General features: G+C 41.9%; 1 protein-coding gene across 1 annotated transcript in view; it reads right to left on the reverse strand.

The window, feature by feature from the left end:
* Positions 1-1,255: 1,255 nt before the first annotated feature.
* The window catches only part of GLDC (glycine decarboxylase), a 71,126-nt gene continuing 45,331 nt past the window's right edge, over positions 1,256-27,050 (reverse strand). The window contains exons 16-25 of the mRNA XM_048851772.2: positions 25,492-25,567; positions 18,752-18,877; positions 15,579-15,728; positions 14,112-14,224; positions 12,406-12,547; positions 10,649-10,760; positions 8,801-8,896; positions 3,944-4,116; positions 2,618-2,698; positions 1,256-1,935 (exon numbers count right to left, since the gene is read on the reverse strand). Coding sequence (XP_048707729.1) covers positions 1,792-1,935; positions 2,618-2,698; positions 3,944-4,116; positions 8,801-8,896; positions 10,649-10,760; positions 12,406-12,547; positions 14,112-14,224; positions 15,579-15,728; positions 18,752-18,877; positions 25,492-25,567 — 1,213 coding nt within the window. The 3' untranslated portion in view covers positions 1,256-1,791. The remainder of the gene's footprint in view (positions 1,936-2,617; positions 2,699-3,943; positions 4,117-8,800; positions 8,897-10,648; positions 10,761-12,405; positions 12,548-14,111; positions 14,225-15,578; positions 15,729-18,751; positions 18,878-25,491; positions 25,568-27,050) is intronic.

The following is a 27,050-nucleotide window of genomic DNA, read 5'->3' on the forward strand; positions in this document are numbered from 1 at the left end:
AGAGAAGCTAACAATGCATTGATAAGTAGAGTGAAGTGCTTCTGGGCTGTGTCAAACAACTAAACATATGTGCACAAAAAGCAGCAGCCCCAAATTCAGAGGGTGGATGCAAGATTAAAATCCGATGGGGATTCTGCACGCTTCTATTATAAGAATAATCCCTTTGCCCACTGAAGTCACACCTAGTTTGGCTTCAGTGGTTTTAATAGTTTGGGATACATCTTTGCACACTACTCTGAGACTAGGGAATCTATGGAGACATTTCAGAGCAAGAGCAGACTAACTCGTAAAAGGGACAGTGAGTAAAAGTTGAGGTCTAAGATACAGGATGGAGACCCTTTAGCAGCTCTAGTGTCTATTGTAAGACATTTCAAGTGAAGGTTATTTTTAGTTCTGCTATCATTTTTAGTTTTTCATTGTTTCATGTTGAGGCGAAACTAGCTCAGTTATAGCACCTAATCACACCTACCAGTGGGAAAAAAAATCTGGAAAAAAATTTATTTTGCACCTCAAAAGTATGGTTTATTTGAATGTCACATTGTAAAGCGACTAAGATGATAAAGCTTTCCTTCCTCCACCCCTCAGTCTTTAACTGTAATGTTTCATTTGCCAGATACAAGTAATTATATGTACGACCCAGTGTAACATGATTTTATAGAGGGCACTGAAATTGTGAAAATGCTCCCAAACACTGATCTTTTAATGTTTTGGGGTTTTTTTTTTAAAAAGGAAGCTTGCAAGGATGGAATAAATTTTACAAGTAACTTGAGTCAATTTTAGTCAGTCAGTGTCATTCCAGCCTTGCAATTGACTAATTGTACAGTTCATTCTGTGGAAATGCCATGAAACTCAATACTTTGCCATTTTGTCATGATTTTTTTTTTTTTTTAAAGATTACCCAAGGCCCTAATTATATGGCTCCCATCACCATAGTACCCAAGGAATAGTTCAGGTTGCAACTCTTCAGCACCTACATAAAAGTTTGATATTAATTTATTTAAGGGATATACTAGTGTGTGACTTTTCATTATGAAAGACCTGAGGAGAGGAACGGGACTGAAAGAAGGCACTTTCATTAAAGGTAGGAAGGCACAGAAGTTAAGTAAATTACTTTGTGATACTACCAAAAAACCACATCAAACAGATTTGACAGCAGCTTTCACTTCTTGTAGGATCTACATCTCTACTGGCATTTTTGACAACTCAATACCAAAGAAAAATTAGATTGGGAAACGCCAGACCCCCCAAAAAGCCATTCTTAAAACTCGAGTGCACTTTATTAGAATACAAGCATTGACAGGTAAAAAACAAAAATACCACAGTTTAATATTAAACAATTACCACCACTATGGTCAGTGGTAACAGATTAAGTACATTAATAACAAAATCTACTGCCTTTACTTATACAAAATTACTGTGGCAGTTAATATTTAATGATTACTGTCATGTGAAATACCTGGAATAAAAATTATTCATCTTTCCTTACAACCTTGAAAAATTCTATGTTAATAGTTAAAGCCCTTACCGCACAAAGAGGAGGTCATCACTCTGAACAGAAGAAGACAAAAGGAGCTGTAACTGCTTTAGATACTGAGGCACTGAATCAACTCAATATAGTGATTGTATTTACATTTTAACTGAGCAGTGGTTCAATTAACAGTATGGAGATTACAAAAATATACATAGTATATAAATCCCCTCATCGGGTGCAGGGAAAAGGACGCCATCGTGGTGGATTGAAATGCAGTGGTAAGGCATGAATCCAGCCACCTGGAAATAAAGGGATAAAACCTAGGAGGAGGCTCTCTTCTGTTCAGAAAAGGGAGATTCATAGACTTCCATTGGTGGGCAGGTACAAACCAGATGCTGATCTCCATAGATGTCATCGATTCGAGCAATTGTGGGCCAAAATTTGCTTTCAGGCTTCACAAATGGCTAAATACAGAAAACGTGTTTAGAATTGGTGAGGTGCCATCCATTAGCTCAGCGTCTACCCTGGACGCACTAGCATCATTTAGGTATCAAAACATAAGGGTCTGCCTACTCCTTTGAAAGACTCCAAAGTGCCCTATAGCAGTATCAGCTTGCATTCCTCATCTCAGAAGGGCCTCATATGATGACAGTAAAGCAAACAACTTCCCCCTCCCCATCAGTCAGCATCTTGTCAGAAGCTAATCAGTTCTTTGCAATGGAGTCTGTGTAGTGCCGAACTCAAATCTTTTGTTAGGGATCCTAGCACTACCGTAAAACAGATAACCTTGCACAGAAGGAATGGAACTGAGGGGATTCCTACCTAGCTTCTCTCAGGGGCCAGGGTAAGGTAGGTAGATTGGCAGAATGCAGAAGTCAAACAGTACCCATCTCCCTGTTTGGTGAAAGGAAAATAGTACCCAATTTGCTATAGATCATATCTAAACCATTAAATGAAAGTATGTAAATGGGATAAATATTTTAATTAGATTAGTTGGTCTTACTAAAATGTTCTCCATTTCTAGGCTCAAGAGATACTACCAGTAACAGACTTAACAACCAACCAAGAACAGAGCCACATTTATCTTTTGTCACAAACTAAGGAACATTGGTAATTCAGAGATACTAAGATTAAATAGCTACTTACTAGTGGGAAAGCTGCTACTTCTCTGGAATAAGGACGATCCCAGTTAGGGGATGTAATGCAAGTCAGAGTGTGTGGCGACATCTACAACAGAATAAAAGCTAGTTAAAACATGCAGGAGAATAGGATTCAATGAAATATTTCAGTCTGCCAACCCTCACAAATCCATATATTGCTGATACAATAGTTGTATTCCTTCAATAGTTCAGATTAGTGCTCAGGGGATCTCTCTTGTGGCTACAGCATGTTTAATTAACAAAATGAAAGACTGATTTAAAAAAGGGAAATGGACTGAAGTGATTCAGAATATCCATATATAATTTTTTTTCAGCTTTGCTATAGGTATTATTTCAGAGATGAAAATAAAATAGGAAAGTGGAGAGAGGATGGAGCATGAGGCAGCTGGTTATAGTTGTGGCCATGAATTTTTGTTCCTTCTGCCTTGCTAGATTTCTGAATACAAGAACAGTAGCAGTAATCTGATTCTTCTCCACCCTATAACTTTGGTGTTGGGCAACTGTATTCCTCATCACTATACAAGTTCCAACCCATTTGGCTTGGGGGTGGAGGGGCGGACTTCAAGCTACACAGAGTCTTTTTCACATCTAACAGCTCCGTGCAGCTCAGTAGCTGCTCTTTCACCAACCAGAGCTGATCCATAGGGGATATTACCTTGTGTCTCATCTCCTGGAACCAATGTGGTTACAACCCCAATACAAAGAAAAAATAAATCAGGTATTTAAAAACCCAGTGCAACATTAGAGAAGGTGCAGTGAACTTGAAACACAGAATGAGTTTCCAAAGATGAGTTACAAGTAGTTTTGGGTACTACATGTGCTCAAGTGCCTCTTCCAATTTTTATGTTTTTACAAACAAGTTTTGGGGTTGGTTCCCTCCTCTGAATAAGTCAGTGTCATTCACACATTACTAGGTAAAAGACCAAGAAAATACAAACATGAAAAACTAAAATTATATAAACACTGTTCACAAACTTTTCAGAATTTTTTTCTCCGGTCTATCAGATAATCACCATAGACAGGACTTCTGACTAGGTCAAGTCTAAAAGATTTCAGGCAAAAGCATTTAAGTTGGGGGAACCCCCTAAACGCCCCAAAGATCTGTGAAATTTAGACCAATATTCACTCAAATTTGCACATCAATGAATGTTTTATTCCTTAGCTGTTTCATATTCTCATTTGCATACAATAGGTTTCCTACAGTACTGAAAATTTCAGAAAGGAAACCTTTGGTAGCACTACAAATAAGATGACTTCAAACAGCAGCAATGAAGACACTAGCGTTGTGAAGTTGGTCTGCATGTCAACTCACCTTTAACGGGTTAACCGTTGAGTCCATTCTGCCTTCCTCTATTTCAGCAATTTCTTGACGAATGTTGATCATTGCATCACAGAATCTGTCCAGCTCTGCCTTGTCTTCGGATTCTGTTGGTTCAATCATAAGGGTCCCTGCCACTGGCCAGGACATTGTTGGAGCATGGAAGCCTGCATAAAAAGCAATCCCATCACTGATTACAGGGTGCTTGTGAGCTACTAAAGTATTAACCAGCAACTGATGTGCTTGGTTTTCATAAAAGCTGAAAAAGCAAGTTTCTTAATTACAGCTGCTTTACATAGACCTTCACTCGTTAGAGTCAACAGAGTTCCCCAGCAGCCAATCACACACACTCTCTCTCACACACATAGAGAGAGAGAGAGTCTCTTCCCCTCCCCATGTACCCCATTTCCACAGAGTGGGGAAGGGGGGACATGGTTCAGGAGGAGAGCTTTCAGTGAGTGCCTTCAAGAGACAGCAGACAGGCATCTCCCAAAACTTCCCCAGCAGTCAGCACACAGTGTCTGTCTCTCGCACACACCTCCCAACACAGTTGTTGTTACTTCTTGGTACTTCCTGCAATGCACATATACTCTCTGTAATTTTATTCTTTCAAAGTGCAGTTATTTTAGTTTTTTTGACTGGTCTATGCATTTCATAATTTTTATTGCTCTCTTACACTTAAACTTAATTCTTTGAGTAGCGAGTTCTAAAATGCCTAATTTGTCCTGGCTAGAGTAATTATCCCTATTGGTAACTTTTAAAAAATATATATATTACAGTAAAAGCTGTTTTATCAGGCATGTTGGAGGAATGCGGGGTGACGGTAAGTGAAAAATGCTGGTTAACTAAGAGGGAGGGAGGGAGTTTGGGTGCAGAAGCGAGCTCAGGGAAGCGGGCTGGGGCACAAGATCCAGGGGTGATGCTCTGGTTGGTCGTAGGCAGAGGCACAGCAGACAAACTCTGCCTCCGCCTGCAGATGCTGCTCCTGCAGCTCCCATTGGCTGTGGTTCCTAGCCAATGGGAGCTGAAGAGCTAGTGGTCAGGGCAGCGCGGAGCCACCTGCTGTGCTTCTGCCTAGGGGCAGCCAGGAAAGGTCGCTGCTTGTGGGGAGCCACCCCAGCTGAGCGCCCCCTGGATCCTGCACCCTGACCTGTGGCCCCAAGCCCCTTCCTGCATCCAAACTCCCTCCCAGAGCCCACGCCCCCACTGGCTCCACACCAACCAGACTATAAACTGGAATTTCAATGAAGATCAGAAATGCCAGTTTATAGAGCTTTATCCGGAACTTCACCAACCGGAAAACAGCTTTTACTTTATCTAGGTTTTCTGTTGCTACCGGTGGTGCACATTCACACATTACTTTGGTGCCCATAACAAAATTTATTCCGCACATGGCTGGAAAAAATTAGAGGGAACATTGGTGCAGACATGGGGCATCTAGGGAAAGGAAGATAGCAGCACTGTAGGAAGGACAGGGTGAGGTAAAGGGAGTAGGCTAGTAACTGTCCAGTTGTCACTATTTTTAAGTAAGCCAGGTCTATAAGCCACCCTGGAAGAAGCTCAACTGGAACCTCTACCAATCAGATGGATCCACATCATAAATACTGAAGCCATTACCTAACTATTTGTAAATGTTATGATGTGCCCTCTCCTGGACAGAAGCAGAACACTACAGAGAGCAGGGAGGATTTTCTCTCTGATTTTAGGATTATTTATTTTATTGAGAATTTCTTACTGGATGGCATTTTAGTGACAGCTGCCCATGTTAACTTAGGAATATAACAGTTGCTATAGAGGATCAATCCAGTGATAGCGGTCCATGTAGTCCAGTATCCTGTCTGACAGTAGCCAGTTGTGAATGCTTCAGGAAGGTGCAAGAAATTGCATAATGGCTAATTAAGGAATACTTTGCCCACAGTGGAAGTTTCTTCCTAACCTCCATCAGTGGCTGACCTATGCCATGAAGCATAAGAAAATTTAACAATGTAAGGATTTAAACTATTTAACATAACTATAGATTCTCTCATTTTCCATTCAGATGTTTAATTTTGTTTGAATCCCACAAAGTTCTTGGACTAAGCCAGATCGTCCGATCCTGTCTGCATGTGCCTTGCACAGCCCAGGAGGGGGTTGCAAAGTTAACATTAAGTCCCTTTTGCTCTTGCCTGGTGCAACAAAGAACAGCATCTGTGCTGGATGCCCATAGCCCCAAGGCATCATTCCAGTATCTGGAGATTGTCCAAACACAGGGGATTATGAGGGTGGTGGTATGAGCCACTATGTTGCTACAGGTTTCAGAGTGGTAGCTGTGTTGTTCTTTTTGCTGATACAGACTAAGGAGTACTTGTGGCACCTTAGAGACTAAATTTATTTGGGCATAAGCTTTCGTGGGCTAATGGATTTGTGTCCATTTATTATTTTGCGTAGAGACTGTCCGGTTTGGCCAATGTACATGGCAGAGGGGCATTGGTGGCGCATGATGGCATATATCACATTGGTAGATGTGCAGGGGAACGAGCCCTTGATGGTGTGGCTGATGTGATTAGGTCCTGTGATGGTGCTAATAAGTGATGGTGACATAACCACCACCCTACACCAGAAACCTACTGACCACTGTACTTACCTACATGCTTCCAACTTTCATCCAAACCACATCACATGATCCATTGTCTACAGCCAAGCTCTAAGATACAACCGCATTTGCTCCACTCCCTCAGACAGAGACAAACACCTAAAGGATCTCTGTCTAGAGTTCTTAAACCTACAATACCCACGTATTGAAGGGACGAAACAGATTGACACAGCCCGAAGAGTACCCAGAAGTCACCTACTACAGGACAGGCCCAACAAAGAAAGTAACAGAACGCCACTAGCCATCACCTTCAACCCCCAACTAAAACCTCTCCAGCGCATCATCCAGGATCTACAACCTATCCTGAAGGACGATCCCTCACTCTCACAGACCTTGGGAGACAGGCCAGTCCTCGCTTACAGACAGCCCCCCAACCTGAAGCAGATATTCACCAGCAACCACAGACCACACAACAAAAACACTAACCCAGCAATGCCCCTCTGCCACATACATTGGCCAAACCGGACAGTCTCTACGCAAAAGAATAAATGGACACAAATCAGACGTCAAGAATTATAACCTTCAAAAACCAGTCGGAGAACACTTCAACCTCCCTGGTCACTCAATTACAGACCTAAAAGTAGCAATTCTCCAACAAAAAAACTTCAAAACCAGACTAACGAGAAACTGTAGAACTGGAATTAATTTGCAAATTGGACACCATTAAATTAGGCTTGAATAAAGACTGGGAGTGGATGAGTCATTACACAAACTAAAAACTATTTCCTCATGAAGAAAAGGAGTACTTGTGGCACCTTAGAGACTAACCAATTTATTTGAGCATGAGCTTTCGTGAGCTACAGCTCACTTCATCAGATGTTTACCGTGGAAACTGCAGCAGACTTTATATACACACAGAAATCATGAAACAATACCTCCTCCCACCCCACTGTCCTGCTGGTAATAGCTTATCTAAAGTGATCAACAGGTGGGCCATTTCCAGCACAAATCCAGGTTTTCTCACCCTCCACCCCCCACACAAATTCACTCTCCTGCTGGTGCTAGCCCATCCAAAGTGACAACTCTTTACATAATCAAGTCGGGCTATTCCCTGCATAGATCAAGGTTTTCTCACATCCCCCCCACCCCCATACACACACAAACTCACTCTCCTGCTGGTAATAGCTCATCTAAACTGACCACTCTCCAGGTTTAAATCCAAGTTAAACCAGAACATCTGGGGGGGGGGGGGGGGAGGAAAAAACAAGAGGAAACAGGCTACCTTGCATAATGACTTAGCCACTCCCAGTCTCTATTTAAGCCTAAATTAATAGTATCCAATTTGCAAATGAATTCCAATTCAGCAGTTTCTCGCTGGAGTCTGGATTTGAAGTTTTTGTTTTAAGATAGCGACCTTCATGTCTGTGATTGCGTGACCAGAGAGATTGAAGTGTTCTCCGACTGGTTTATGAATGTTATAATTCTTGACATCTGATTTGTGTCCATTTATTCTTTTACGTAGAGACTGTCCAGTTTGACCAATGTACATGGCAGAGGGGCATTGCTGGCACATGATGGCATATATCACATTGGTGGATGTGCAGGTGAACGAGCCTCTGATAGTGTGGCTGATGTTATTAGGCCCTGTGATGGTGTCCCCTGAATAGATATGTGGGCACAATTGGCAACGGGCTTTGTTGCAAGAATAAGTTCCTGGGTTAGTGGTTCTGTTGTGTGGTATGTGGTTGTTGGTGAGTATTTGCTTCAGGTTGCGGGGCTGTCTGTAGGCAAGGACTGGCCTGTCTCCCAAGACTTGTGAGAGTGTTGGGTCATCCTTTAGGATAGGTTGTAGATCCTTAATAATGCGTTGGAGGGGTTAATTTTTTCCCCTACTGTTACTCACACCTTCTTGTCAACTGTTTGAAATGGGCCATCCTGATTATCACTACAGAAGTTTTTTTTCTCCTGCTGACAATAGCCCACCTTAATTGATTAGTCTCAGAGTTGGTATGGCAACCCCCATTTTTTCATGTTCTCTGTGTGTGTATAATCTTCCTACTGTATTTTCCACTGCATGTATCCGATGAAGTGGGATTTAGCCCACAAAAGCTTATGCCCAAATAAATTTGTTGGTCTCTAAGGTGCCACAAGTCCTCCTCGTTCTTTATGTTGCTACAGAACACTAGAGGACTAGGATATTTCTGTAGCCCTTGAAGGTAGGTTTAAGAAATTCTAGTCTTTACTGTGGTAAATGACATGTCTTTTTTGGACTCTCTCACCATAGTCCTGAAGCCTCTTTGCAACATCCACAGCTTCTACATTTGCTGTTTTCTTGAAGGGTCTGGCATCCAAAATAAATTCATGAGCTACATAACCTGTAAGTGAACAAAGGTTACATACTGATCTCACTTGTTGAAGAACAGAGCAGAACTGCAGATTGGCCTCAATTTTAATACCACATTTCTGTTCCAGTGGCTTGGTGGAGAACTCATCTCCAGGATGTGCAAGGACTCTCCAGTTGGAGACTATAGTTTCACAAGTGCACATTTAAGAGACTATGTGAACTACAAGTGTATTTGAATACTTATTTGCCCTCCCAATCTCTCTCCATTGCCACACTTTTAAATGATTACTTTTAAAAACAAATTTCCGTGGTACACATACAGAAACAACAACACTTTGTGTTGGAGCGCATTAGATTTAGCCGGAGCGCTTTAGATTTAGCCAGAGCACAATCAGACAAATGCTCAAAGCAGCTTCTCTTATATGCAAGCATATCCTCCCAAGATATATTCTTATTATCTACATGCCTTTCCTCCTGTACAATTCAGGTTAAGTACATTTTCAGACCTGTCCAATAATGCAGCAGTACTCTACTGCCACATGATGATTAGTGTTTGGGTCACTAGCTCCCCAGATCAGCAGGTCCTGAGAAAGGAGCATGCTCAAATTCTGCAAGAAAACAGTAGCTCATTTTTTTGAATGTCCCCCTCTGACCAATGTTGAGAGTTGCTAATGGTCTGAGGAAGAAAACTGTATTCAGCCTTGCCAGAAAAGCAGGATTAATATCATCTCAGGCCCTTGGGTGAGTAACAAGGGAAAGATCATGGATTCTCCAGAGGAAAATACTTTCTTCCAGGCTTTTTATGCAAGTGTGACCCAAGAGACCCAAATACATTGCCATCACCACTCCAGATGAATAGGGTTATTCTTGAATAGAAGATTGAACATTTCACTTCTGAACCTTTCAAAAACTTGAGATTTAGCTTTGTATTTCTGTGAACTAAGGTTCTAATTTTTAAAATACTGTCAGCAACTTTAATCAATCTTTACTTGCTTTAAAGTAAAGTATTTACATATCTACACACCAAGGTTGAAGAGTATATGGAATGCATTTTGGATATTTTTAATGCCATTCAATTGAAACAGGGAAGAGGCAGTCCTCAAAATAAGATCTTTCTTCTACTGACTTGAAACTTGCAATCTGATATTCCTCATAAATTTCTGCCCTGCCTTAAGGGGCAACAAAAGAGGGGGTAGACAATAGCTGAACCATTCCCCAAAGGGGTTACATTTCATAACAAAAATGCTAGGGAACTGAAACAGATCTGGATTAGTCTCCTAAACCATTCATGCATCACTGCAGGCATTTTTTAGGGTGGTAATATAGGGTATTGAACAAGGAATCATTTAAAATGCTCTTTGCTTACTGTGCTTCATATTATATTGAATTACTACAGTCTCTCCTCAATGACGTACTATTTAACAGTTTTTTTCCCCGCTATTTAAGATAAGACTTACTTGCCAATTTGATGAGAACAATCTTTGGTTCAAAGACAGGCAGAAGACTCATTTTACAACTTTTAACATCGTTGCAACTAGTTACCAAAAGTGCACTTTTCACCTCTGCCAATACCTTAGCTTCATTTTGGCTCCTGTCTAGGATTAGCACTAAATATTTCCCTCTGCCTAGTTATTTGCCTGTGTATGCACTGTTTTACAATATGTGCTGGGACTGAAAACCCTCACATCAGTTTAAAGCAAACACCGCATCTAAAATCCAAAGTGCTGTAGGAGATGCTGGGAGAAACTAGAATGTCAGGAGACAAAGTAAGCTCAATACTTGCCTCTTGCCCCTCTGAAAAGGACTTTGTAGTGTTTCTCTAGTCTTTTTGCCATGTAGTTAGCATTTAATATAGCAATCTCGGAAGCGTGTTTAAGACCCTTTCCACCCATCATCTGAAAAGAGCAAAAACACTATAGTAACACAGGTCTGAAACAACCTCTTACCCATAAACAGTGAACATATTCTCATAGCTGAACATGTCAGTTCATAAACTCACGGACACACAAGGCATTTCCTGTTTCACCTACCCCTCTTTTGGAAGGGCTGAACCCAAGACTCACTAAAAGCTAGGATGCTTTTCAGTTATTAGTGTGGGCAGCTCTAGCACCACACTCAGATAATACTTTAGTTTTCTTCCACATTAAATTGACAAAAACAAACTGGGCACGTTCCTTCATATGAAGGAATTTTGGTAGACAAAGATTTGTTTTTTGTTTAGCAAACAGGCTAAGGCACAAAACAAGGAACTTTCCACAGCCCTTAAATAGCGTTAAAATGTGTAGAAGAGGGTTGCTTGGTATGACACAGGGTCAAATGCACCCCTGGATTTCCAAAATGCTATTCACAGCCTTTCTCACTTCACTTAGAGGAGCAGCCCATGGAGGCTTCTGGTTTATTATCTATGCTCAGTATGAAAGAGCAGGGAGATGCCTAGACTTAAAATAATATGCTCCAGTGTGAATATTTCAAAATTGGAATCAGCTTACAATACCAAGGATCATTACACATCTTTAGGATAAAGATGGGAATTAGGCTTATCTTAAACTTGAGAATCTGAGGCACATTTTTAATAGTGTTTACCAAATAAGTGTCAAATTAGCCCATGAATCTAATCACGTGTCAACAGGTTCATCAGTACGTTTCACAGTGTTCCAAAGAATTTAAATACAGACAAACACTAAAGCCAAGTTCTCATGTGCCTTAGCCAAAACTAATCAGATTTGATCGTCTCCTGAAGAAAGATGTTTCAGGAAAGTTGCATTTACTAGCTGTGGAGTGTTTCTGACATTTTTGAACCCAATACTGCAGCATACTGAGACAAAGTAGGTAAGAAATTCTGTAAATAAGAAATTAATTTACTATTGCCAAGAAGCTCCCTGAAGAACATGAAAACCGGATGATTCTGAGAAACAGTGGGAGGACAAACTTCTTTCTTGGATACAGTCTAATTATACATGTGGTTATAACTCTGGCCTCAAGAAATATTAAAAGGCAACAAACAAGGACATTAAACAAGTTGCATACGTTCATTTATGGCAACAGTTCATTGTACTGCCCCCACTATCTATAGAAGCAGCACCCCCAAAGATAGCAAGGATCTCAACATGAAATTTATTCCTGAAATCTGCTCTAGGACTTTTAACAGGGGCACTGGTTGTTTTGTTTATGGTGTGCACGTCTTCTTGGGGGAAAACTGCATTAAACAGCTTTATAACATTCTACTTGCCGAGGTGAAATAATTTTTTTCCTTTGACATGTGAGTAAAGTATAACTCCTTGAGGTGAAGGGCAAGTAATCTGATTTTGTACTTGGGTTGGAAAGTTTTCCTGGGCATTTTGCAAGACTGCCATATGCTATATCTGAAATTAGAACGTGAGAATCAATGCCACCATTTTCAATGACCTTGTGAACCCATTTGAAACCGTGAATGTTGGATAGGTCTAAAATATTCAATTTCACCTTCCCAAATATAGAAATGCCACACTGGGAAAAATAAACAGATCCTTAACTGATGCTGGGGGAAAAAAATCCACACACCTTGATGTAGGCCCATGAAATGGGCAATATAGCACTGGAGCCCCAAGGGGCAGCGCTGATTGTACCCAAAGGGCACGCATCCTTATCAAGCTGTAGTGCAAGGACGGGATGGCTAGGCAGGTAGGGCACCAGATGATTCTTCCTGAAACACAGATACACTGATTTTAAAACAAACACATCGCTGTATCATTTTGGCTAGCTTCAGAAGAGGATTCCCACTTCTTTTATAATCTATCAGGAACAAATACCCAAGTACAGAAATCCACTCTAACCATTTCCATACCAGTCTACGCTTCCTTTATCATTCACTCCAAATAGAATCAATTGTTGTGGTGAGTTTTACAAGAGGGACACTAGTCCATTAAAGATTAGACTGAAGACAGCTTACTTCAAAAATAAATCTGAGCTGGTAATCTAGTGAGAGGTTCCATATTGAATTGCCAGTTACTTACCCATGCCTATTTACTGTTGCAAATGTAAGTCCAACACACATCCTTTCTTTCCTGGCTTGGTTATAAAAAACTGTCTTGTACAGATCTGAGCACAGATTATCAAGACTACAGTATGCAAAATTGTGCTGTTCCCCATGCTACTCCATTTTTGCAGTGGTTTTTCTTATCCTATCTGTTTTGCTTATGGGGTGTAAATATAATCGGGACCAAATGTTTAATACCCTTCATATTGCAAGAAGTCAACAGGTTTAACAAGCAGGATGATAGTCTACACACACTTGCTTACACGGTACACATTTCTCAGGTGGAGGCCTAGGTTTTCATTAGTTGCAAACTAAACACCAGGTCATCGCCCATGTTATTCTAGAATGATGGAATTCTCCCCCTTCACCATCTCTGTAGACTGGTATTTCCCAACCTGAGGAACGTTAGACTAGTCACTGGGGATGGGTGAAAGGAGAAGAAATGTAGAACAGAGAAATGCAGTAAGGGATGGGGTAGGTTTAGGGTTAGAAGAAAGACTGGGAAAGCTGTACAACTCCGTGCACCCACAATCAACTTTATATAGCAGCTGTGGGTAACATATCCAGTTTCTCCTTGAAAGCCACCAGCCTTTCCTCCCTAAGTAGGTCCTTTAATGCAGCTGACCATGGCTGCAACTTGCATAGGCAGACTCCAGGATCAATTTCAGCCCACCCACACAAGCTTCTCTTCCCTACTGCTGGGACATTCCTTATAGCTAGTCAAGTAGTCACCAGTAAAAAAGACTCCCACCTACCCAGAGCAGCATGTAGCCTTCTATGGAGTGAGAGAAAACAAAACAAAATAATGAAGTGAATAAGAAATCTACAAAAGAAACTTCCAGGATCCTGGATTGTGCAAGGGGACTATGGGAGCTTCCATCACAAAGAGATGGAGAACCACTATCACAATGAGGCGGATTTGTTAGCATCCTTCAACTAAAAATGAACTTCTGATATGCCTGGCTCCAGAGTCATGAAGGGGTGGTTGTTTGTCAAGACTCTAGTGCACTGGCTGAGGGATATGTGAGTAGAGTAGTGATATCAAGATGACAATACAATGGTATTCAAATGTCAGTCTGAAGTGCCTTAGAATAGAAACATACACAACTTCTCCCAAAACAAAGCCTCTCCCAATCAGTGCTAGTGGCCCTTACTCTCAATAGAATTATTATGTACAACTAGGGTCTCTTCTCCTCCAAAGTAAATTTAAGAGCTAGAGCCTGATACTCACACTCCGATTGGGCCCATTCCAGGTCCTCCTCCTCCATGGGGAATGCAAAAGGTTTTGTGAAGGTTTAAATGAGAGACATCAGATCCATAGTCTCCAGGGCGACACAGACCCACCTATCAGAGAATCATCACCAAAAGTTCAAATGCTGTCTCGGAAAATATATTTTTCATATACAAATGGATCTCATCTCTGCGATTTGACACTCTAGGAGAAGTCACCATTGTAGAAAGTTGCATCTGTTAATCACCTATCAACATGCTTTAGTGTCATTTCTTCAATTTGTGCTGGTTTTCTATGCAAAAATTAGTCTAAAATTATTAATTTTGTTTTCCTTTACAAGGTCATATCCATTAAATATAGGAAGGTTTAGCATCTTTTACAAATGTTAAATTCTTAACTAAATGTGTAAAAGACAGACACCTAGATCAGATAAAGGACTTTAGACTTAAAATTCAATTTATTATTCTGGCCTTCCAGATACTTTTTATAAACATCTTTGAGACAAATAAGACCAGTACGAATAATTCTACTCACTAGACTTCTGGTCATTCAGCATGCAGCCTGTTTTAAATTATATTTGTGACATATAGCAATTTCCTGCATATCTTTGGGAAACCTTAGTGAACTAAATGTAAGTATCTTTGGGGTCCATTGTTTTAAGTTAATGGTTTTGTATGATTGTGTTCTACTCCATGGGGGAGGATACCACCACTCTATCAGGAACTAAAAACAATAGGTGGTGATTAAGACAAACCAGCCAGGTTGTAGCCCTTTCTGAGAGGTATCACCTCCTGGGAAGCCTTGCATATACTAGTTCAAACTGGATTCCCAGAGCTAACAGACAAAGAAATGACTTTTGGATAAAAAGCTTGAGTTTTAACTTTCTCATGGCCTTCCTTTTGATCCAACAAGTAGACCGGACCGTCCAAGACGGAACAATACTTGCAGAAGTGATGGAAGGACTTGACCTGTGAGGGCCCCATAAGACTGATGGGTGACCTCTGGTAAGCTTTTTTGCATGTATGTAGGTTCTTTTATTGTTTTGAATATGTTTTCTCTCCAATACTTTCACCTTGATAAATGTGCTTGCTTATAAAGAGCTGTGTGATAACTTGTAACTGCAGGCAACGATGCTGTTCACAGCCTCTGAAGAGAAAGCAAAGCTGGGCTGTTTAGGCAGCCTGGCTTTCTGGAAATATCACAGTGTAAGGCAGGGAACTGTGCACCCTTGAAAACTCTGGGTCAGGAAGGAGAGAGATGCTCATCTCTGCCATGAACGGTGACAATATTTTTTACCATCCAATTTCTACTGGTGTTTTTGGTAACCTCAGTTTCTTTCCAAACATTTATGGTATATCAGTCTTACGGTGAAGCTGTGGTAAAGTTGAAAACGTGAGAACTGATATTTGTTGTTTCTCTGGAAGTTACCACCATTTAATAGTTAAAATCTGTTTAACAGATGCACACCTGGGCATTCATGTTTGCACCATCTAGGTAAACCTGGCCTCCATGTTTGTGAATCAGGTCACACACATCACTGATATTCTCTTCAAACACACCATTGGTGGAAGGGTACGTGATCATGATAGCTGCCAAGTTATCTTTGTGCTTATCCACCTTTAAAAAAGGAGGGAATATAGAAGGTCACTGGAGGGTCACAAATTTCTCTTCAGCAAAAACCTTTATAAAAATCAAGTAGTTACTGTCACCACTACAAGTGTTTTACATGCTGAAAACACGTTTACCCATTTCATCCCGCAAAGTCGTAACTGCCAATCACCCTCCCTGGCACATGATTTTGGTGCTAAGTTTTAGACTTTGGGGAAATTTAATGATCTCTAAGTCAAAAAATGTGTATGCATTTCTATCATGACAAATGTCTGGTTACTTAAGTGAAAGGTGTTGAGCTCTACATTTCCTTCAGAAGCATCTATGTAGAGATGTCTGTTCTTCACCAAGACTAATTTAAATCAACGATAGTGAGGGAAAAGTAGTATGAAAAATGGTTACTTGTCTGTACAGTAATGGCCATTTGAAATATATGGCACACACATCCATTCCACCACACAAGTATGTGTGCACTCAATGCAGTGGAGTCAGAGACTTTGCCAGCAGTACTGTGAGGCAGCACATGTGCCCCTACCATCCTTGTGTGTGGAGCCAAGGGCATAAAAAAAGGGGCATGGCATCTTTCACACAAATGTCTAATACCCACAGTACCAGGGAAGGTGGGACAGTTGTGGAATGTATATGTGCACAATACATCTCGAAGAAAAACAACAATTACTATGCACAACTACAAAGAGTAAACAGGTGGGTTTTTCCCCCACCCCCTTTGAGTGATTATTCACAGATACATTCCACTGCAGGTGATTCATGAGCAGTTTCCTTACAGGTGATAGGACTTGAAAAGAGACTGCAGCACTGACTTTCCAAAGATGGTATTGCCCTGGGAAGCTTGAGTGATAGTGTAGTGTCGGAAAAAGATATGTACCAACGACCGTGTTATTGCTGCTTTGCAAATGTCTACTGTCAGTTTGTTACTCAAGAAGGCTGATGAAGTGTAATGAACCCTAGTGGAATGGGCTCTTATTCTCTGAGGAGAGGAAACCTTGATACGGTCAGAAATCCAGTGAGATGTATGCTGGGCTGTAACTGGTTGCCCTTTCATCAAATATCCTAAACTTTTTGTAGCCTCATCTGAAAGATTTTGTTGTTGTCCAGATAAGGATAGAGCCCTCCAAATGGCCAGAGTATGAAGCTTCTCTTCAGTTTTGCTAGAATGAGGTTTTGTTTTTGTTTTGTTTTGTTTGGGGGCGGAGGGGAGAACACCATTGGAATATGAATGTTCTGAGGTGAAATGCAGATACAACCTTAGACATAAGCTTCAGGTGTGGCCTAAGAAAAACAGGACAAAACTAAATCCAGGTCCCATTGATCAGAGACTGGAAAGTACATACGAATAAGACCCGTTAAAAGTTCTCAGTAAGACCATATTAAAGGCAAAATAGCCAAGTATGCCAATGGAAAGGCAGTTTTGGGCACCACATTTTTAAGAAAAATGTGGACAAACTGGGGGGAACCCGACTTATAAGAAAGGTTAAAAAATTAGGCATGCTTACTCTTGAGAAAAGATGACTGAGCAGGGACCCGTAACAGTCTTCAAATGTATTATGGGCTGTTATAAAGAGAATGATGATCAATGGTTTTCCATGTCCATTGAAGGTAGGACAAGTAGCAAGAGGCTTAATTTGCAGCAAGGGAGATTTAAGTTAAATATTAGAAAAAAAAATTAATTCTAGGGATAAGTTATGGAATAGGCTTCCAAGAGAGGCTGTGAAATCCCCTTCACAGAAGATTTTTTAAAAACAGGTTACACGTACACCTGCCAGGATGGTCTAGGTATATTTGGTGCTGCTTTAGTGCAGGGGGCTGGACTAGATAACCGCTCAAGATCCCTTCCAGCCCTATACTTCTGTGAGCTCTAAGGCAGAAATCCCTGTTTCTTTGTCCTCAGAGAATGAGGTACAGATAGGACATTTGTCTCTCACACATCCCTTGCCTAAACAAATGAGGCAACTCTTGTGCCTATCAGTGACATGGATAATAGTCCTGAATGTGGTACATTTTTTCAATCCAGGAGATTTCTGCATGGCAATCTCCCCTCCCCCAACACCCCACACCACCCTACACACACACACCCCCACACCCACAAAGAGCTAGTAACCAACTAAACTGAAGTGAACTACAACTATACACAGGAGAAAATCTCCTTCAAAGCTAACTGAGGCTCAAGACTGGTGGGGAGCCCCAACTCTTTCCAAAAGGTAGTAAGAAGGAACTGAGAGGAAGGTGGCGACCATGCCCTTTTTGTGCCCTCCGTTCTGCACACAAGGATAGCGGGACACATGTGCTGCTGGCAAAAATCTCTACCTCGAATGCATTGGGCATGCGCACATCTACAGTGGAACGTACATGTGCACAATCACTTGAATGAGAAACGTAAGTTTAATCACATTTGAGAGATTTTAAACAAGCTGCATTCATTGGTTAACAAAATTGGTCTTTCACATTTTCTAGGAAATTGGCTGTCAGTCTTTTTTTCCCTTCAATGGCAATGATAATTTTAATACCTAACAACTCCAAAATATATTTTAAATATATTCTGCTACTTGAGCTTCATCTGCAGCCAATCTATTCAGAGATGCAGAGGCAGTTGCCTAGCAACATCTTACCCAGCTGTGGAACTGCTCTTCAGTAGATGAGGTTAAAGTTAGTAGGTTAAAGAGCAGCTACAAATGTTTGAGAATCACATGAATATGCTTCATTCACTTCAGATACTGAACTGGGGGTGGAGGGAGAACAACTCGCTATGAAAGAAGCTACAATGTACACTCTGTCAACCATTTCTACACAAAGGATCCCCAAATTTAAAGAAGGTTTGCAAGTTTAATGACTTGTTTCTCAGATAGCAAGAAAAGGAAGAATGATTTATTCTTCTTTTAAAGCAGGTATCCATTATTTATTTGCACCATTTTCCTTCATAACAGAAAATCTGATACAGCTGCTAACAATCCATTACCCAGAGGGAAAGAGGAAAGTTCCCACCCCCCAAAATAAACAGCAGATGTGACACTCACCATTGCCTTTAGATGGGCAATATCAATGTTTCCATTTTTATCCACCTCCACTGGCTGAATCTTCATCCCTGCCATCTGGGCACTTGCTGGGTTGGTACCATGAGCAGATTTAGGAATAAGACAAACCTGAGTGGGGAGAAATGTAAGTTCTAATTACACTGACCAACCATGAAATCCCAATGCAGTAAAACCCATCAAAAGATGCATTTCATTATCAGACCTCCAGAAAAGGTACAAACAGAAGTACTACTTGTATTACAATAATTCAAACACAATTTTCATACAACAAAATGTTTACATAAAATTGTAGCATCCAAAACCCATTACCATATTAACTGTTCATTTACTAAGTATTCCTCACACTTGAGGGCCACTTTTGAAGAACACTTCCATTATAAGTTTCTACTTGCATGTGGTTTGTATTTCATCTCAGAAGGAATGATTTATTACACACTAATTTTGAGATAGTCAAATATCTATACACACACACACACACACACACACACATGCAAAACCTGGAATGAACATATCCTAATTTCAGTTTCGTCTGAAGATTGAAAAGCTCTCCACTGTACCTCCCAACTCTCGCTTCCTAGTCACTTCTACATTTGATCTCTGGATGCAAGATAGAGCTTCTAAAGAATCATGGTATCTGAATGTAACAGAGAAATCTTTGGAAAACTGCTCATACTGACAATAAAACTCAATTAAAAAAAATGCAAGCTAGGAATAATTTGAAGATTAAATTACCTACACTGAAAGTGTTTTCATCTCTTGTTACTGAATGTACATGAGCATAGTAAAACTCAGCTGCTTTTACACATTTATGAATTTAGTTGACAAATTTGTTGGTGGAGTTTTAGTAAAAACTCCACCACTTTGTAGAAGAATTAGACAAAAACATTTTTCAAATTCATTACCAACATCAGGGGTAGGCGAACATTTTGGCCTGGGGCCACATCTGGGAATAGAAATTGTATGGCGGGCCATGAATGCTCACAAAATTGGGGTTGGGGTGTGGGAGGGGGTGAGGGCTCTGTGTGGGGGTGTGGGCTCCGGGATGGGGCCAGAAATGAGGAGTGCAGGATGTGGGAGGGGGCTTCGGGCTAGGGTGGGGGAATGGAATGCGGGGTGGGGGGAAGGGCTCTGGCTGGGGGGGTGCAGGCTCTGGGGTGGGGCTGAGGAGTTTGGGGTGTAGGAGGGTGCTCTGGGATGGGACCAAGGGGTTCAGAGGGTGGGAGGGAGAATCAGGGCTGGGGCAGGGGTACGGGAAGGGGTGCAGGCTCTGGGGTGGTGCTGGGATGAGAGCTTTGGGGTACAGGAGGGTGCTCTGGGCTGGGATCGAGGGATTTGGAGAGCGAGAGGGGGATCAGGGCTGGGTAGGAGGTTCGAGCATGGGGAGAAGCTCAGGGGTACAGGTACCTCAAACAGCTCCTGGAAGCAGCGGCATGTCCCTTCTCCGGCTCCTACATGGAGGCGCGATCAGGCAGCTCTGCACACTGCCCTGTCTGCAGGCACCACCCCTACAGCTTCCATTGGAGCACGTAGGAGCCAGAGCGGGGCCACGCCGTGGCTTCTGGGAGCCCCATGGTGCAGCCCCCAACCCTGCATCCTGGCTGACACACTGGAGCGGGGCCATGCTGTGGCTTCCGGGAGCCACGTGGTGCGTACCCTGACCCTGCTCCCCAGCCGGAGTGGGGCAAGCCCCAGACCCTGCTCCTCAGTGGGAGCTCGCAGGCCAGCTTAAAATAGCTCCGGCCCACAGGTCGTAGTTTGCCCACCCCAACCAACATCTACTGATGCTGCGTTAGTATTCTCTGCAAATCATGAAACCAAGTCTTCTTTTATACACAGTGATGCCTCTCTTGTAAACCTCAACTCTGGATTAAACATTTTAAGTTTATAATTAAAATGAGTATGTAAATAAAGCTACTTAATTTAAATTGAGTTGAAGTAGCTTATAATGAAGTGCCTTACAGTCAACAAGTAACATGCTTTCAAATTAAATGAAGTGCTGCAATATTTAAGATTTCTGCTTTCACACCATATAATTACAAAACAAATGTTCATAAAAATATCCAATTTTTAAAAAGTGAAATCAGAAAAACTTAATAAAAATAGAATCTACTATGGCACCAACATAACTGCCCTGTTTGCAGCGACATATAAAATGTTACATTTAACATCTCCACAGGTGTACTGAAAAGAATGTAAGGGGGCCAATTCTCCACTGGATTGTACCTTATATAGTCATTTGCAATTGTGCTGCATAATTACAGAGTAGGTACAGAATGTTACATTTTGGCCGGGTAGTGTTTTACAACCACTTGATGTAAAGTGTAAATGACTAGATGGATGGCTGCTTGCATCTCTCACAATACTTTCCCCACAAGGGGGCACCAAATCAAAAGGAGGCTTAGTCTGAAGAGAGCTTTTGATCAGGGTTCATTTGCTTTCATATTCAGCCACTGCAAAAAGCCAGATACGCCAGGCCTGTGCACATCACATTTGAACTTTAGGACAGCCGTAGATAACAAGATACAGTGCCAGCTTTTACAGAAACTGGGAAAGAGACCAAGCGTACCAGATTATGTAGAAAGAACAAAACTTGTGTGTACGTTTAAGTGAAACGCCTATCTTAAGCTCACTGGAGAAATGTAAGCATTGAAGTACCTTTATATAAAAAAAGAAAATGTGAGATTGACACTGCTGTGTAACAAGTTTCAAAGACGCCCAAGTGTTAATTTCAATTGACAGAGTTTTCTAATCTTAACAAACTCTTCCTTCCTCATCCTCCTAAAGTTTATAAGAACATGTAGTAGGCATCCTGCGGCGAGGGAACTGACCCTGACAACCTGTCTCTTCTCCTCTTGAACTCTGTTCTACCCTTGAAAGCCTGCCACGGGCTATCTTTGAATATTGAACTCCACACAGATTGTACCTAGCTGCTTTCCAGACACAGAAAGAAAAAAAAATTTATCCCTCACTGAGGGATCCATTATCAAGTAACAAGAACATTAACATTACTTTACAATGGTCTGACTTAAACTCATGGAAATCCTAAGAAAGAAAAGAAGTAGGTGAATATTCTGTCCAACCAAGACCAAAGACAATTTTTGCTGTCAAGTTATTACTGCCCCAAAACAGCAATTCTGCATTAAAGCTATCACACTATGAACTGCATCATAGACTGAGCTATACCAGGTGAAAAAACATTAGTATATTCCACAATGTAATGTACTACCAAAGTCATCTTATTGCAAAATTATTTTGATTTCACTAATACTTGGCACCTGCTGATCCGAATAACTTTAGAAAGGAAGCTCCTTCAAAAGGCTGTCTGCACAATTATCATCCTTCCTGGATACTTATGAGCACAGTGGAAGTCAGAGATACAGAGAACTGGCTTGGGTATATTTTCTAATAGAAAGCAGACCAGAAGAAAAGAAAGGAGAGCAGAAAAAAAGCAACGGATAACAGCAAGATAGCAATCTTAAAACTCACATTTCATTTTAACTTCAGCTCCTGTTGAGTAAGTTCTCTTGTAAATAAAACCTGAAACTGCAGTACACAATTGTCTCCCCTGGGGACATGCTGATATTAGATCTATCCATGCTGATATTAGATTTATCAGCTGCCTTCAGTACCACTGGTCATGAGGTACAGTTCACTCACTTGCAAGCCTGAACAATAGATGACTGACTATTGCTCTGTGGGCTATTACCAGCAGGAGAGTGAGTTTGTGTGTGTGGGGGGGAGGGGGGGGGGCGGAGGGTGAGAAAACCTGGATTTGTGCTGGAAATGGCCCAACTTGATTATCATACACATTGTAAGGAGAGTGATCACTTTAGATAAGCTATTACCAGCAGGAGAGTGGGGTGGGAGGAGGTATTGTTTCATGGTCTCTGTGTATATAATGTCTTCTGCAGTTTCCACAGTATGCATCCGATGAAGTGAGCTGTAGCTCACGAAAGCTTATGCTCAAATAAATTGGGGGTTAGTCTCTAAGGTGCCACAAGTACTCCTTTTCTTATTGCTCTGTGGTGATTTCATTGTTTTATCTAGGAAGATCCCAGAGGGTAGCCGTTGGCTCTATGGGCTCTCTAGCATGGGATTCCACCTTACCACCCCTCCTGTTGGAGGTTGGGCTAGTTAGGCATGAGTTGAAATGTTTTCAAATATGATTATACTGTTCTCTCCGTGTCATCTCACTCAGTCTGTATGATTACTATATCAGTGCATGGTAGCAATTGAGGCCTGGAGCAGAGTGAGCTGGCTGAGGCTCCATTTGGGGATTTCTGAGGTGATTGGTTAGGACGGGGAAACTGCCACAGGGTAAAGCAAGGACTGAGGGCACATCTGCTATCAGTCAAATTCACAATGGTGGGGGTAGGAAAGTGTCTTGTTAGACTTCCAGCTGCTCTTAGAAGTCATAGTATACAGCAGGGGTTGGCAACCTTTCAGAAGTGGTGTGCCGAGTCTTCATTTATTCACTCTAATTTAAGGTTGTGTGTGCCAGTAATACAGTTTAGCGTTTTTAGAAGGTCTCTTTCTATAAGTCTATAATATATAACTAAACTATTGTTGTATGTAAAGTAAATAAGGTTTTTAAAATGTTTAAGAAGCTTCATTTAAAAATTAAAATGCAGAACCCCCAGACCGGTGGCCAGGACCCAGGCAGCGTGAGTGCCACTGAAAATCAGCTGGCGTGCCACCTTTGGCACACGTGCCATTGGTTGCCTACCCCTGGTATACAGTTTCTCAGCCTGTGGATTAAGACCAAGTTCAAGGTCCACCTGCAACTTTTGTTATGGCTAGATACGAGGGAAGTCCCAAAAAATGTTCTATTTTAAGATGGGGTCACAGTATGGAAAAGGCTGAGAACCACAGATACATTAGGAATGAGCAGGACAACTTTTTTTGCCCTCATCTACATCTGGTCAGGCAGTTGCAACCCTCTCAGATGTGGACTTCATTACCACCATCCTATCTTTTGTCTACTGAAAAATCTATACTACCCAATGAAATTCATACCTGACACTATAGACAGACATGACATTCCCTCCAAAACAAACTAGACGTTACAAATTTTTTTTTTAATCTGTTCAGAGAATGATGCTACCCTTTACTGCCTGTTCTAGTTGGTAGCATATGAGAAAAAGTTCTTCTAGAGGCCTGCTTCATTGGTTAAGCTGTTTTTTCATGTTCTTCCATGTGCACCTTAGGAGATCTTATGTACCATTGTAACTTGCTTATTATTAGGATTTATTTTACAGATAAATAATTGCCCACTATTTAAAGCAAAAGGTATTTTCCTTAAGAAGTACGGATTTTTCGCTCTATGAAAGAAACATTATTATATCAATTTAAGGGTGTATATTGACAGGAAGGAATTCGTTTTGGGGGTAGATTACATTTATGTTATATTATCAAGCTTTAGAATGCTCAATTTCAGTAGTGTTAAGACAGTAAGGCTAACAAGTTGTGTTCCAGGAATCTGGAAGTTTCAGATTGAGGACATACAGGTATTAATCCACTCCCGTCCTGGGCCCCCCTTCACCCCTGACCCTGGCCCTCCCGTACCCCCCTTCACCCCAACACCTGCCCTCCCCTCCTGCACCTCCTTTCTCCCCTAACTCCTGCAGTCCCCTCCCGGACCCCCCTTCAGCCCAACACCTGCCCTCCCCTCCCCCCTAACTCCTGCAGTCCCCTCCTGCACCCCTCTTCTCCCCTCACCCCTGCACTCCCTTGTGGTCTTGGCCCCATGAACCCCCTCCAGGCACTTGGAGCCGCTCCAGGCACTTGGCGCAGCCGAGCTCCTGCCTCCACTACGCTGCTGTGTGTAGTGTGCAGCCCTTCCTCCTTCTGCCCTTTCCACCAGCCAGGGCACTTAGAGGCCTGTTGCTGCATTCCTCGCACCAAGGAGAGCCTGCTCCGGCTAGGGTCACAGGGCCGTGATCCTGCGGGGAGTTGGGGCCCTGAGCACCCTGGGCTCTGGCACGATGCTGCTGTGCCTGATCCCGCAAGGGGAGCGAGGGGAGAACCTGATGCCGCTGGACCCAATCCTGTGGTCCGCCCTTGGGTGGCATATATAAGAGGTTTGGGGAGCCTAAGCCTCCCAAAAAAGGGCTGGCCATGCAGGAGAGCAAATGCTATGGATACAGCATAGATCACCTCCCTTTGGAGGTGTGCTGGCCCACTGCCTCTGCGGCGGAGAGGGGCCGGCCTGTGGGGAGAGGAAGAGTGGGGGCAGGGCCACGGTCTGGCTTCTCCTATTTCTAGGGAGCTTTCAGCGCTCGCATGTAAGTCTCTCTAAAAACGGAAGACTCGTGCACCGCTTATGGTGCCCTCATTATTGCAGCCAGGGCGGCTCGGGGCTGTGGGCAGCTGCCCCACTCGCCCCGCCCTAGTTAAGGCCCTGGTCAAACCTGACCTTACCTTTGGTACTTATATGGCTCCTCTTCTTGTAGTATTTGATCAATACACCAAATAATTGAGGGACTGTCACCACAACACTGCGAGGTAGAGAAGTGCCGTTACCCTTTGTTCTATATAGGGAACTAAGGCACAGCCTAAGTGACTTGGCCAGGGTCACATATGAAGTCTTTGGCAGAGCAAGCACTCTAGGTTTCCCAAATCTCAGGCTACAACCTAACCACTGGACCCATTCTTCCTCGAGAACGTATTCTCCAAACCATTTGCTCCACAAAGTTATGTCTCAGATACATTTTCACACTTACATTTCTCTGACGTTCTCCTTTTGCATTTAAGTAAGCCTTGATTGCAGTCAATCCAGCATATTCACCCTGGGCCCCACTGCAAGAACACAAAGCCCATTATAAATGTCCACGTAGTACTGTAGGTCACATTTAAACCATTCTTGCTCAAGCCATTCTTGGTGGGTTTGAGCAAGTTTAAGTAGTTTATAAAGAACAAATACAATCTATGTTTTAAGCTGCACATGCATAGGAGATGCAAGACAAATGCACACAGTTTATCAAGCGTACTGGGTGAAACATATTATAGTGACGTCACTAGCTTATATTCTCTCAGCATTAGGACTGCAACAACGTTGTAGGTATTGAATTAGATCCCCCATTTCTAACCACATAATACTAATTTAACTAGCAAAATAAATAAATAAATAAATACATACATACATACAGCTAGTAGAGAGATGCTGTTCCATCAAGAATAGAAGGCCTGGATAAAGCATTACAACATAACAGACATCCAACAACTGGAATACCTTTACAGTCATTTAAAGAGGCAGAAGACATCATTTCAGTATATTTGGCATGAAATGAGTGATTATAGTTCCACTACATAGGATCATAACAGTACTCACTGACTACTACAGTAAAACCCTAGAGATTCTCTAGCCTCATAAAACCTTGCATATTAACAAAGAGCATTTTCAACAAGAATTTAAGTTATGTAGCTGCTGGCTTCTCCAACAGTATTCAAAATAGCACTATTCCAAGAGCTTTGCTGATGTGCTTTTCAGAACTTCCTCAACATACCTAGTTCCCAAAAGCCCAAACCCGTGGCTGTGGGCTCAGCCCTATTCCCTGCATGGCAGCTTGTTGCACTATTAGACAGTAAAATCAGCCCAGAGTGATTTTGTCAGTGGACATAAATTAAGGGATGTTATACTTCAGTGCTCAGCTCAGGTAGGTTGTAAAGAATTAAAACACTTCATATTACTCAATCAATGCCTCCACCCAACTGAGGGAAGAATCACATCCAACTAGCTTCTCAGAAGGGATGGTTATAGGCCATTGTGTGGCATTTGGAATGGGGGACCAAATGCTCATCAAGATCACCTGTGAAGTGAAAAGAAATGTTCATGTATCTTCTAAACACTGAGAAAGAATTCACCATAGCATGTATGCCTGATGTTACACCTTAATTTCAATGAACAAAGTATTTGAGTGTGTCTGACATTACTTACCTTTAAGAGGAAAGGGCCAGTTTGAGTGACAAGTCAACCTTTGTCTTTGTTTATTTTAGATCATTTGGGGGCCCCAATTTAAGTCTCTCTCTCTATGTATACTTTCTAGAATCCGTAAAGAGCCTTCCTCCTGCTAATGCTATCTGGAATGACAGCAGCATGGAGGCAGTATTTGCTTGAGAACATGGCTGATTCAAAGAGCAACAGTGATCATGGGGCTGAGGGAAAACAGGATAAAGCACTCCAAGTAGGCCCCAAAGAAATCCAAAGAGGTTCAGGAAAGGGGTAGGATAGTACACCTGGAGCGATCAGCTGGCCAGTACACACCTGTCACTGTGCTCCCCT

This window comes from Caretta caretta, chromosome 5 (genome assembly GCF_965140235.1).
Source record: "Caretta caretta isolate rCarCar2 chromosome 5, rCarCar1.hap1, whole genome shotgun sequence".
NCBI lineage: Eukaryota > Metazoa > Chordata > Testudines > Cheloniidae > Caretta > Caretta caretta.